The following is a 13117-nucleotide window of genomic DNA, read 5'->3' as shown; positions in this document are numbered from 1 at the left end:
ACCCATTGCTGGGGCAAAACCCACCTTGCTCGCTGTCCGGTGCATCCCACCCTGCTAGCACCAGGTCCCAGGGAGTGATTTTTGGTGATTGCCACTAAAACCCACTACCCTCGGTGCTGCGGAGGGGACTGGGGGTGCCTGAGTCCCCACCTCAGCCATGAAACTTGGGCACTTCATGGTGGTGAGGACACTTGATGTCCCCACGTCCCCTGGGGACAGAAACCGCCTTCTCCCATGGGGATGATTCAGGCACAGCCAATGTCACCGTCCCATCCACGGCACCGATGTCCCCCGCAGTGTCCCACCTCCCCGGCTGGGGGACAGTGGCCTCAGGCTGGAGGGGACAGATGCCTGGCGGGTCCCTCGGTGCCGGCGTGTGTGGCTCTGGCACGCCGGCACGGCACCGGCGAATGCTCCCCATGGCCCTTTCCAATAAGCGGCAAATGATTCTTCGTCCTGTCACTCCCCGGCAGCAATAAACCTTAATCACAATGAAGTCATTTGATTTCCACGTCCTGTAATCGCGCGGTGATTTGGCATTAATTAACGAGCGCTTACGGGAAGGGCCGGCTGCCGGCGTTAGCGCTGTGCTTTTCCAGAAGATGGATTACCACCGGCGTCGTACCAGTGCCGGGGGACATGCCGTCCTGCGCCGGGAGCGGGGTCCTGAGGGGCCACCGAGCCTAACGAAGTGCCTGGCTGATGAGGGGGGGGACATGGGTGCTGTGGGACCTCTTGTTTTCACTCCCACCCCACTTTCTGCCCCCCTCCCGCCGTACTGGTCTTCTTGGCAGTGCTGGTGGGGAAACTGAGGCAGGGGGGCCGGGGCGCTTTGGGGCCGGGGGTGCTGGACCGTGGTGTTGACTCAACAGGGAATTAAGCTCGTTAGAAATGGCCCCAGAGCCCGGCGGGGTCTGTGGGGGGAGAGACCCCGCGGCAGGAGGTGCCGGGGGGGTTATTCACCCCAGCTGGGGGGGGCATCTCCGCCTCGCTTGGCAGTGGGGTTGTGTCCAGGTGGATTCTCGACTGTTTAATACCAGGGTTGGGTCATTGCTCTGGCCTGTCCCAGGCCTCGCTGGCACACGGGCTGTTCTCCTGGTGCCGGCATCTCCCTCAGCCGAGACTTCCCCGAGGCCGCTGCCCCCTCGCCGCACTTTGCCATCGAACCAGTAGCATTCTCTTGGCCACTGGATTTGTTTCCCAAAAGTTTTTGTATTTTATGGAGATCGGTCTCCTCCCGCCGGCAATCGCACCCGCCAGATCCCCCGCCAGCGTCAGAGCTCATTGCGGAGCCCCGCGTGGTTGGTTTGGAGCCTTCGCCTTCCCTCGCTGGGCCAGGGTGGTGGGCGGGGGATGGTGGGCTGGGGGCGGTGGGCCGGGGTCCCCACCCGTGGCCCGAGGGGCTGGGGGTGACCTGGCCCTGCTGTGCTGGAGCCGTACAGCCCCGCTTGCCACGGCTGGGGTCTGGGGACAGGTTGGCTCCCAGTGCCCCCCCCCAGTAACGTGGTGAGGATGGGAATGGGGATGGGGATGGGGATGGGATTGGGATAGGGACAGGAAAAGGGATTGGAGTGGGTCTGGGATGAGGATGAGGACCAAAAAGGGATGGGAATGGGAATGGGTTTGGGATGAGGACAGGAAAATGGATGGGGATGGGATGGGAATGGGGAAGTGCTAAGGATAAAGGTGAGGATTAGGGATGGGAGGGGGAGGAGGAGGATGGGGTGAGGATGAGTTTGGGAAAGGGATGGGGATAGGAATGGGAAGAGGTTTGGGAGTGGGGATGGGATTGGGATGAGGACGGAGACGGGGACAGGGGCAGGGACAGTGACGGGATGGAGTTGAAAATGGGGATGTGGACAGGGGTGAAGGCGGAGGTGGGATGGGGGTGGAGATGGCGCTGGGATCGGGGTGAGAACAGGGATGAAGGTAGAGATGAGATGGAGGTAAGGGTAAGGATGGGGATCGGAATGGGGAGGCGTCGCGGATGAGGATAGGGCCGGGGCCGGGGGCAGCCCTGTGTTGTGGCCACGGAGCAGCCGACGGAGCCCTGCGGGACCCGGTCTCTGGCAAGGTGGTTCCCGCAGAGCCCGGAGGGGACAGACCCTTCCCCAGGGCTTGGATCTGGCCCCCGACCCCCTGCCGAGTCCGGAGCGGGGCAGGGGACAGGCAGAGGGAGGGGGGCAGGCGGTGCGGGTACCCCAGGCGATGCTCGGACCGCCCGCGCTGCCCGATAAATCCTCCCGCCGTATATAAGCCACCCCAGCGCCGGGTTGCCAGATTTTGTCTGGTGCCTTAATGTCAGGGTTGTAAATCAGCTGCCGGCACCGAGGCGACCTTGACGAGCTCTCCGCAGGGTTTAGCACCAGGGGAGCGGAGCTGGGTGGTGGGGGGACACATACGGGTGCCCCCTCCCCAGCTGTGCCTCGGTTTCCCCCAGTGCCAGGGGGGATACTGCTGTGCTGGCAGAGGTTACGGCACTCTGAACCTGAACTGGGGGGATGCTGCGGCCCCAGGCCCTGCTTGAGCCCCCATCACTGCTGCAGCCCCCAAAGTCCCTGGGGGGCTCCCCCCCCCCCGCCATCAGCGTTAGCAGCGACAGCTCTGGGAGCTGCTGTGGCTGTCACCAACCTCAGGTCCCCAAAAAAGCCCTGACTCTGCAGCTTCTGAGCATCATTTGGGATCTCGAGGAGATGGAGACCAGGGGATGCCCGTAGCCCCCCAGAGCAGCTTTGCCCGGGGCCCACGGCTGGCCCCCCCAGGCCAGGAAGGGGTCACGGTCACAGCCAGACCCTCCTGGGGGGTGGTCTCTGCTCTGAGCCGCCGCCAGCTTGCGGCGTCTGGGCAGCATCTTCCCATAGCATCTACCTACTGCCCTCGATTCACACCCCGCACACACGTGTGCGTGCACACACATGTGCTCGCATACACACGCATGTACTCACGTGCATACACCCACCCATATGCATGCACATACATGCCCATTCATGAGCACACATGCATGCACACAGAGCTGTGGCCATGCACGTATGTGCGCACACGCGTGCACATCCAGGCACACACACGTGGTGCAAATCAGGGCCAGCACCCCAGTGGGTGCTGAGCTGCTGTCGTGGGGCCACATCCTGCGCACTCCCTCCCCTTCCCCATCTTTTTGGGCTCTCCTCACCCTTCCGTGGGAGGAGCGAGCGTTGAGGTGGGGGGGAAACGGTCCCCCCCACATCATCCCAGCACATCCCAGTTTGGCCCTTGTGTGCCCAACTGCCGGGCGCTGAGCTCATGGCAGCCAAACAGCTACTTAATCGATCGATCGAGACATTTATCTGCCTCCGCCCGCCCCGTCGCTGCTGGATCGCCTCCAGGTTGCTAAAATTAGAAGCGGCTCTGGCTGTGCTGGGAGGGGGGCATGCAGTGGGGGGTGGGGGGGTGCTGGTGTTTGTGCGAGGGCCGTCAGGGTGGTGGGAACGGGGCTGGAGGGCGCACGTCGATGTCAGGTGCAGGGATGCGGGAGGGATGGGGACAGCAACAGCTGCACCAGGGATGGGGCTGGAGGCACCAGAGGCAGCATTAGATGGACCAGGGATGGGGCTGGAGGCACCAAGGATGGGGCTGGATCACCAGGGATCGGGCTGGAGGCACCAGGGATGGGTTGGAGGCACCAGGGATGGGTTGGATGGACCAAGGATGGGGCTGGAGGCACCAGGGATGTGTTGGAGGCACCAGGGATGGTGTTGGACTCACCAGGGATGGGGCTGGATCACCAAGGATCAGGCTGGAGGCACCAGGGATGGGTTGGATGGACCAAGGATGGGGTTGGAGGCACCAGAGATGGGGTTGGATCACCAGGGATGGTGTTGGACTCACCAGGGATGGGGCTGGAGGCACCAGAAGCAGCATCAGATGCACCAGGGATGGGACAGGATGGATGCACAGGGACAGCCACAGCAGGGCCAGTCCTCGTCGCCCCCCCAGCGCCGTCTTGGCCAGACCCAGCCATAAGCAACCCCCAAACTGGGGGAAAAAGAAGGATAAAACGATAAAACCCGTCCCCGCTGCAGGTCATCACCTGTCCTGGGGACAGCTTGTGGACAACCTGCTGTGGGGTGGTGGCACCACGGGGACAACCCGGGAGCTCCTGGGGGGGGGGGGGGGCGGGGTGTCGGTGCTGCTTTCCCCCCTCATTTATTTGCCCCTCGACACCAAATCAAGGCTTTTTAAGCGCTTCACATTTTAATTTTATCATTTTAATTTTATACCGCCGTGTCACCCCCAAAGGTGACAATCGGGGGCTGAAGGGACACAGAAGTTTCCCTGGGCTGACACAGGGGGGTGGTGGGGGTGGGGGTGGGGGGGGGTCAGAGCTTTTAGCTACAGCTCGATGGGGAAAAGGGAGTGAAGATGGGAATACGAGGCAGGATTTCTGTATTTTCCCTGGATTCCCTGTTATTATAGAAAAAAAGGAATAAAATAAAACAGCCGGGCTGCACCAGCCCCCCCCTCCCACCCCCCAGCTGCTCCGGCAGCGCTCGGAGATGTAAAAATGCCTTTTTTTAAAAAAAAAAAAAAAAAATTGTTATTATTTTTAATCCTCCCCCCCTGCCCAGTTTAGCTCCTGGGCTCTGATTGACGGTGATTGACAGCTCTGCCCATCGCTTGCACCGGGAATCGCTGCTGGATTATCGTGTTCTCGATATCACCGGGATCTTTATAAGACTTGCGCAGCCATCTGGGGGGGTTCGACCCCCCGCGGGGTCCCAGTGCTCCCCGCCCCCCCCCAGGACAATAACTTTTCCCCGTGGCCTTTTCCATTCCAGCTCGTCCTTGAATTAAGAGCCCATGTCCCGCTCGGTGTTTATTTAAAATATTCCCGGCGGAGGTTATTTATAGGGGGGTGAAATGGAGCCGGGCCGGGGCCGCTGCGCTGAAAAGGCCATTTCTGACTTTTCTCTAATGGGCTGTTAAAAATCTGCAATAAAACACTCCCCCCCACCCCCCGGCTGGGAGCTGCAGGGGGCCATACTGGGATCAGACTGGGACCAGACTGGGATTAGACGCGGGGGAATACTGGGATGAAACTGGGACCATACTGGGATCAGACTGGGGGGGAATCCTAGGATGCCACTAGAACCATATGGAGATCAGTCTAGGGACACATACTGGGATGAGGCTGGGACTGTACTGGGGGGGGATACTGGGATGCCACTAGGACCATATGAAGATCAGCCTGAGGACACATACTGGGGTGAGACTGGGACTGTACTGGGATAGACTGGGGGGGGATACTGGGATGCCACTAGGACCATATGAAGATCAGCCTGAGGACACATACTGGAATGAGAGTGAGACCATACTGGGATAACACTGGGGAGCATACTGGGATCAGACTGGGAGGGCACACAGGGATGAGACTGGGGCTGCACACTGGGATAAACCTGGGGGCCATACTGGGATCCAACTGGGGCTGCACTGGGACCTCACTGGGGGCTTGTACTGGTGGGACCATACTGGGAGCGGGAAGGGCCCATACTGGGGGCACACAGGGATGACACTGGGACCATCTCATGGACCACACTGGGGGTGGATGGGACTTAACTGGGATGAGCCTGGGACCACCCTGTGGCCGTACTGGGTGGGGACAGCACCGACAGGGCTTTTCCTTCCAACCCCAATTCCAGCCAAAAAGGATTAAAAAAATAAAAGGTGTGGATTTGGTGCAATTCTATTTTTTAGATTAACAAAATAAAAGGTGTGGATTTGGTGCAATTCTATTTTTTAGATTAACAAAATAAAAGGTGTGGATTTGGTGCAATTCTATTTTTTAACCAGATAAATAAAATAAAAAAGAAATAAAAAAGAAATAAAAAAGAAACCCGGCCGCAGGGAAGGAGCACACAGCTAATGAGAAAAAAAAAAAATAATAATATAAATTTTCCTTGCCCACGGGAGGAAGTGAGGTTATAATATAGCTTTTATTTTATTTTCTTTATATAAATAGCCCCCCCCAGTCCCTGTGCCCCACGGGGGGAGGCACCAGCTGCCCCCCCCAAAAAAAATCTGCTTTTCTTCCTTAGAATGGGGAAAACCAAGTCCGCCCCCTGCCCCCGCAGCACCCCTGTCCCCAGGTCCCCATCCTTGGGGTCCCCAACCATGGGGGTCTCCAGCCATGGGGTCCCTTCATTGGGATCCCGTCCTTGGGGTCCCCATCTTTGGGATCCCTCACCCCTGGGGTCTCCAACCTTGGGGTCCTCTCCTTTGGGGGGTCCCATCGTTGGTGTCCCCATCTTTGGGGGTCTCATTGTTGGGGTCCAAGCTCTGGGATCCCCATCCTTCATGTCCCTGTCTTTGGGGTCCCATTGTCGGGATCCCGTCCTTAAGGTCCCAACCTTGGTGTCCCCAACCTTGGTGTCCCCATTGTTGGGGTCCAGTCCTTGGGGGTGCCCATCTTTGGGATCATCATCCTTTATGTCCCTATTTTTCGGGTCCCATCACGGGGATCCCAACCTTGGTGTCCTGACACCGATGTCCCCACCTTTGGTGTCCCAACTTTGGTGTCCCCCATCTTTGATGTCCCCACCTTTGTGGTCCCAACCTTGATGTCTCCACCTTTGGGGTCTCAACCTCGATGTCCCCATCTTCAGGGTCCCAACTATGCTGTCCCCATCTTTGGGGTCCCAACCCTGATGTCCCCATCTTTGGAGTCCCAACCTTGATGTCCCCATCTCTGGGGTCCCAACTTTGATGTCCCCACCTTTGGGGTCCCAACCTTGATGTCCCCATCTTTAGGGTCCCAACCTTGATGTCCCCACCTTTGGAGTCCCAACCTTGATGTCCCCATCTTTGGAGTCCCAACCTTGATGTCCCCATCTTTAGGGTCCCAACCTTGATGTCCCCACCTTTGGGGTCCCAACCTTGATGTCCCCATCTTTAGGGTCCCAACCTTGATGTCCCCACCTTTGGAGTCCCAACCTTGATGTCCCCATCTTTGGAGTCCCAACCTTGATGCCCCATCTTTGGAGTCCCAATCTTGATGTCCCCATCTTTGGAGTCCCAACTTTGATGTCCCCACCTTTAGGGTCCCAACCTTGATGTCCCCATCTTTAGGGTCCCAACCTTGATGTCCCCACCTTTGGGGTCCCAACCTTGATGTCCCCACCTTTGGGGTCCCAACCTTGATGTCCCCATCTTTAGGGTCCCAACCTTGATGTCCCCATCTTTGGGGTCCCAACCTTGATGTGTCCATCTTTGCAGTCCCAACCTTGATGTCCCCATTTTTGGGGTCCCATCGCCGGGCCCCCACCCCGGGAGGGGGCGTCACTGCATGGGGCCGTAGGGCCAGTTGAGGGTGGCACCGGCGAGCAGCATGTCGCGGATGAGGGTCTCGATGGGGGTCTTGCCCACCAGGCGGCTGAAGAAGAGCTGCTGGATGCCGGGGGCGGAGACGCTGCGCAGGGCGGGCAGGCGCAGCAGCAGGCGCCCGAAGCGGCTGGGCTGGCTGGGGTGCTGCCGCCGCACGTGCTCCTCCAGCGCGCACTGCGACTTCTCCTGCAGGCCGGCCACCTGCCCCGGGTCCGACAGCCCCACTGCGTCTGCGGGGAGGGGAAACTGAGGCACAGCACCGCACGCCCGTCCCATTGCAACCCCACCCCATGAAGCCCCACCTCATTCAGCCACGCCCAGCCACGCCCCACCCATTCACTCCCTGCACGCCCATTGACACCCACTCCCCTTAGGACCTCATCCCATTAACCCCCACCCCTTGGAGCCCCACCCCTTAAACCCACCTCATCTGGCCACGCCCCATTTAGCCACACCCACCCCCATCCCATTCACTCCCTGCACGCCCATTGACACACACGCCCCTTGAGACCCCACCCCCATAAGGCCCACATCATCTAGCCACGCCCCATTTAGCCACACCCACCCCCAGCCCATTCACTCCCTGTATGTTCATTGACACCCACTCCCCTTAGGACCCCACCCCCTTGAGCCCCACCTCATTTAGCCACACCCACCACCCCCAGCCCATTCACTCCCTGCACACCCATTTGACACCTGCTCCCCTTGGAGCCCCACCCCCTTAAGCCCCACCTCATCTGGCCACACCCCATTTAGCCACACCCACCCCCAGCCCATTCACTCTCTGCACACCCATTGACACCTGCTCCATCAGACCCCCACCACGTGGGACCCCACCCCCTGAAGCCCCACCCACATAAGCTCCTCCCCCTCCCGAAGCCCCGCCCCCTCACCGGGGGAGAAGAGGGCCACGGCCTTGAGGCAGGCGTACTCGGCGGCGTCGACGTGCAGCGCCTTCAGCTTCTCCACCTGCTCCTGGAAGAGGCGGATGTGGTCCATGAAGGCCACCACGTGCTCTGCGGCCATGGGGGCGGCGTGCAGCCCGGCGGCGGCCAGCAACGGGGCGGCGTGCAACGGCAACGCCGACTGCGCCGCGTTCAGCACGAACAGCTCGCTCCAGCCCAGCCGCAGCAAGGCCACTTGATCCGAGAGCTGCAAGTCCGGGAAGAAGGGGATGCCCTTGGCCCACTCGATGGCACTGAAGAGGAGCCGCGCGGCCAGTTCGCAGATGCTCTCGATGCCCACCACGCCGCTGGGCTGCAAGCACTGGGTGCCGTAGCGAGCCGGGGGGTACGGTTCGGCGCGGAGCAGCAATGAGATGAAGCCGCTTAAGTAGCCGTGGCCACCGTAGGGGTCGCCGGGGACCATGGGGTACTGGCCGGGGCTGCTCGGGGCGTGAGCCATGCGGCCTCGCTGCACGGCTGCGGAGGGGAGCAGGAGGTCAGCACCCCGAGCGCCCCCCCCACCCCCCCCAAGCACTGGCACCCCTCTGTGTGTGTGTGTCCCCTCCCCAGTTCCCCACGGATCAAACACACCGGGCTGGGGTGCCCCCAGGGGTGCAGGGTGGGCGCTAGAGGGTCCCCAGGGGATGGAGGGCAAAAGGCCTGGGGGTACCCCCACCTGCGTTAGAGGGGGGTGCACAACCTGGATGGGGACAACCCCCCCCCCCCCCCCCAGTGGCCCCCAGCACGAGGCACGGGGGCTCGCCTGCCCACCAGCTCCCACCGGCACGCTGGATTTGGGGACCCCCTGCTGGCGTTTGGGGTCACCCCCCTTCTGGCGCAGGGATGGTGCTGAGGAGGGTCCCTAGGGTGATGCTGGGGGTGGGGCAATAGCTCCCACCCCTGGAGTTTTTTTGCACTTTGGGCTTAAAAAAAAAACAAATTGGGTTTGTTTTGTTTTGTTTTCCTGGTGATGCCATGCGGCTGGTGGGGGTCCAGCCTCCTCCTCCTCCTCCTCCTCGCCAGTGCCCCCCGCTCGCCCCCCCTGGCATCGCCACCCCCCCGTGGCGGGGGCAGGCTCTGAGCCAGGCTTAGCCTAATGCGGCGTGACAGTCCCAAGTGTCAGCCAGCGGTCGGGATCGGGGGCCGTGGGAACAGGGGGTCCCCCAGGATGGGGGTACCGGGGGCCTCCCCCTGCTCTCACCCAGCCCTCGGGGTGCAGCCTATGGCCCCCGCGCCCCCCAAATGCTCCCTCAGCTCAGCATTGCCCCACCGGCCTCTGATGGATGTGGCCCCCTCCTCGCTGCCCATGCACCCCCCTTTGCACCAAGAACCCCCAAATCCCCTTTGCAGTACCCTGAACCTCCTTTGCATCACCTCAAGCCCCTTTGCATCCCCAGTCCCCTCTTTGCATCCCCCTGACCCTGCTTTTGCATCCCCCCAAACCCCCTTTGCATCCCCCTAAACCCCTTTGCATCCCCCTAAACCCCTTTGCATCCCCCCCAAACCCCCTTTTTGCATCCGCTTGCCCCCCCCTTTGCATCCCATGCCTCCCCCTTTTGCATCCCTCCTGAACCCCCTTTGCATCCCCCCGGCCCCCCCTTGTATCTCCTGAACTCCTTTGGCATCACCCCCAAACCCCCAACTCTATTTCCCCCCCTTTTTTTTGGCAAAACAACTGCCTCGAGCCATTGGGCGTGTCCTGGCCAGAAATTAGCGTTTTTAGCCCCAAAACCCAGGCAAGTAGCTGCAGAGGGAGGGCTTCATCCCCTCCCCCCACCCCCCCCCGCCCGCTGGTGGGGCTGAATCCAGCAGCTGGACAAGCTGATACCCCCAAACCTCGGCGTGGGGTCAGGTCTCACATTCCCTGTGTTTCATCCCGGAGGATTTTCCCAAAGCGAAGGTTTAACGCAGCCCCCCCAGCCTCGGGGGCCGGATTGGGCCCAAAGCAGCTCAGCCAAAGGCTTCGGTGCTGGTTTTGGTGCTGGTTCCCAGCTGGGAGCTCTGGGATAAGGGGCATCACAGGGAGCACGAGCCAGCAGGTTTGGGGGACCCCAACCCAAGCCAGAGCGTCCCTGCCCCAGCACGGCCAGTGATGCCCTGACCGCCCGGGGAAACTGAGGCATGGAGCAGCCGGACCCAGAAAATTAAATCCCCGGGAAGGTTTAACCATTTCCACGGGCATCCGCAGTGTTTCCCCATGCCTGGAGGTGCTGCATCCCACAGTGGTTTCACAGACACCCCAGGAGAGCTGGGAGCCCCCCAAAAATCAGAGCCAAGAGGGGGTGCAGAGGGGGGAGAGAATTGGGGACCCTGCCTGGGGGATAACGCCGTGCCGGGGGATCCACCGTGGCCATGCCCATCATGCCAGATCCCGGCGTTACCCAAGCAGCAGCAGCTTGTGGCAATTCTCAATTCAAACAAAGCTAAAAAAGAAAAAAAATCCCAAACGCCAAAACCCCCCAAAGCCCAACCATGACCCCAGGTGACCCCCGCCAGCCACACTTTCTCCAGGGCAGGGAATTTGCCTGAATTTATTTTTTTTTTCCCCAGGGATTTAATCCCCAGCTCCGGCTGCACGAGCCGGAGGAGCTTTGCTACAAGGGGGTCTGGCTGTGCCCAGCACCCCTGCAAAAATCCGTACCCTCCTCCCCCATCCCACCAGCCTTTTTGGGGGAAGAAAAGGGGAAATTGAGGGTCTGGCTGGAGCTAATTTTGCCCCCAACCCTGGTCACACCTAATTAATAAATTCACATTTATCTGTGCAAGCCCGGCTGCAATGCCGCGACCGTGCTGGGATGCTGGGGGATCCCTTCGCCGCCTCCCACCGCGATTTTCCACTTTATCCAAATTTTTGTCATTTTTTTTTAATGCTAGAAAAGGCAACTTTGGATTTTTTGCAAATTTTTTTCATGCTAAAACAGGTGACTTTCCAACGGCTGGGAGCATCGCTGCCACCGAAGGACCCATCCATCGGCACCGACTGGAGCGGCTGTGAGATAAATCCCATTTGAGCCACTGAGCCCAGCCTGGGTCCTTGCTATAATTATTTATATAAATACTAAATTAATAATTAAGGGCCTTGAATATAAATAAGGACCCCCCAGGTCCTTATTCAAGCCGGGAGGATGCTGCACGGCAGAGATTCAGCTCCAAGGTTTCGGCACGGCAATGAAGCCGATGCTCCAATGCACAATTTCGGGGTTTAAAACCAAAAAAATCTAGTTTAAAGCTGCTTTTTTTTTGGGGGAAAAAAAAAAAAAAAAATCAACCCAAAACGTGAGGATGGCTGGAGGCAGAGGGACTGGCACACGGCGCATCGCTGGCAGCCGGAGATGTGGTTATAATCGCGGTCGCGCCGAGTGTTCGGAGTCATTAACTTCAGATTTACCGGACACTCCTCACCAAACGCCAAATTGTTCATTTTTTGAGGAATACGGGTGTTACTGCCCTGGGATCCCCCGGGATCCCTCCCTGGGCTCCCTGTAACGGGGAGGGAAAGGGAATCGGCCCCGGTGCTGAAACCGAGCCCGAAGGACAATGTTCAATTGCAAAGAGCAGTTTATACCATGACAGAATTCCCGCTTTCACTTTCTTCCTTTTACTTTCTCTTTCTTCAGGCGCCCCTTTCCCTTCTCTCCCTTCCCTTTCCCTTTTCCTCTTTGCTTTCTTCTTTTTTGCTCTCTCACCTTTCTCTTTCCCTTTTGTCTCCCCGCCTGGGCTCGCTCCCTTCCTCCCTCCCCTCCTCCCCCTTGCTCTGTTTCGCTCCTGCACTTTTTCCTCCTCTTTCCCCCCCTTTCCTTCTCTTATTTGTTGCTTTTTTTCTGCATCCCCCCCCCCCCCGCCCCCCTTTGCTTTTTGCCTTCGCTCTCGCCCTTCTCTTTTTAGTGCCCGCTCCCTCTTTTGCACCCCTCCCCGCCTTATCCAGCCTCTGTCCCTTCTCGTGTCCCCTCTCCCTCTTCCACCCTCGCTCCCTCTGGCAGCCCCTCTCCCTCTTTTCCCGTCTCTCTCCTTTTTCCACCCTATCGCCTTTTTTGCATCCCTTCTCCCTCTTTTGCAGCCCCTCCTCCTCTATTCCATCTTCTCATCCTTTTCCACCTCTTGCTTGTCTTCCCCTCTCTGTCCTTTCCCCCCTCTCTCCTCCTCCATCCCCTCTCTCTTTTTCCACATTCTCTTCTTTGCACCCTCTCTCACCTTTTCCATCTTCCCTTCCTCTTTTCACCTTCTCTCCTGCTTTCCATCCCCTCCTTTTGCCCCCTCTCTTCTTTTCCACCTTCTCTCCTTTTCTACCCTCTCCTCCATCCCTCTCCCTCTTTTCCAGCCCTCTTTCTTTTGCCCCCCTTGCTCCATCCCCTCTTCCTCTTTCTGACCCTCTCTTCCATCCCCTCTCCTTCACCTTCTCTCCTTCTCCACCTTTTTCTTCTCCCATCCCCTCTCCATCCCCTCTCCTTCCTCCGTCTCCGTCCCCTCTCCTTCTCCCATCCCCTCTCCTTCCTCCGTCTCCGTCCCCTCTCCTTCCTCCGTCTCCTCTCCTTCTCTCCGTCTCCTCTCCTTCTCTCATCCCCTCTCCTTCCTTCGTCTCCGTCCCCCCCTCCTTCTTCCGTCCCCTCTCCTTCCTCCGTCTCCTCTCCTTCTCTCATCCCCTCTCCTTCCTTCGTCCTCCGTCCCCTCTCCTTCTTCCGTCCCCTCTCCTCCATCCCCTCTCCTCCATCCCCTCTCCTTCATCCCCTCTCCTCCATCCCCTCTCCCTTTCCCATCTCTCTTTCCCCCCTCTCCCTCTTGCACCATCTCTCTTTTTCTATCATCCCTTCCTTCTTTCT

At 59.4% G+C, this 13117-nt stretch overlaps 2 protein-coding genes across 5 annotated transcripts in view; both read right to left on the bottom strand.

Moving 5' to 3' along the window:
- Positions 1-5950: 5950 nt before the first annotated feature.
- LOC102051378 (nuclear receptor subfamily 2 group F member 5-like) lies at positions 5951-8827 on the bottom strand. Of its 4 annotated transcripts, none has more exons than XM_055697260.1 (4): positions 8250-8827; positions 7053-7586; positions 6677-6995; positions 5951-6589 (listed from the first exon to the last, which is right to left on the bottom strand). In XM_055697260.1, the coding sequence occupies exons 1-2, from the start codon at positions 8758-8760 to the stop codon at positions 7312-7314; spliced, it is 786 nt and encodes a 261-aa protein (XP_055553235.1). In that variant the 5' UTR covers positions 8761-8827; the 3' UTR covers positions 5951-6589; positions 6677-6995; positions 7053-7311. The 4 variants fall into 4 exon arrangements, with proteins under 4 accessions (XP_055553235.1, XP_055553237.1, XP_055553233.1 ...); XM_055697262.1 differs by having other exon boundaries at positions 5951-6618; positions 6706-6995; XM_055697258.1 differs by having other exon boundaries at positions 5951-6980; positions 7067-7586.
- A 2890-nt stretch (positions 8828-11717) lies between these two features.
- MTMR11 (myotubularin related protein 11) overlaps positions 11718-13117 on the bottom strand; it is a 6291-nt gene continuing 4891 nt past the window's right edge. Inside the window, exon 12 of the mRNA XM_055697224.1 lies at positions 11718-11780. Within this exon, the coding sequence (XP_055553199.1) occupies positions 11718-11780 (63 nt within the window). The remainder of the gene's footprint in view (positions 11781-13117) is intronic.

Source organism: Falco cherrug, chromosome 19 (assembly GCF_023634085.1).
Source record: "Falco cherrug isolate bFalChe1 chromosome 19, bFalChe1.pri, whole genome shotgun sequence".
Lineage (NCBI taxonomy): Eukaryota > Metazoa > Chordata > Aves > Falconiformes > Falconidae > Falco > Falco cherrug.
Note: the sequence above shows the minus strand (reverse complement) of the source record. Positions and strands in the feature narration are given on the sequence as shown.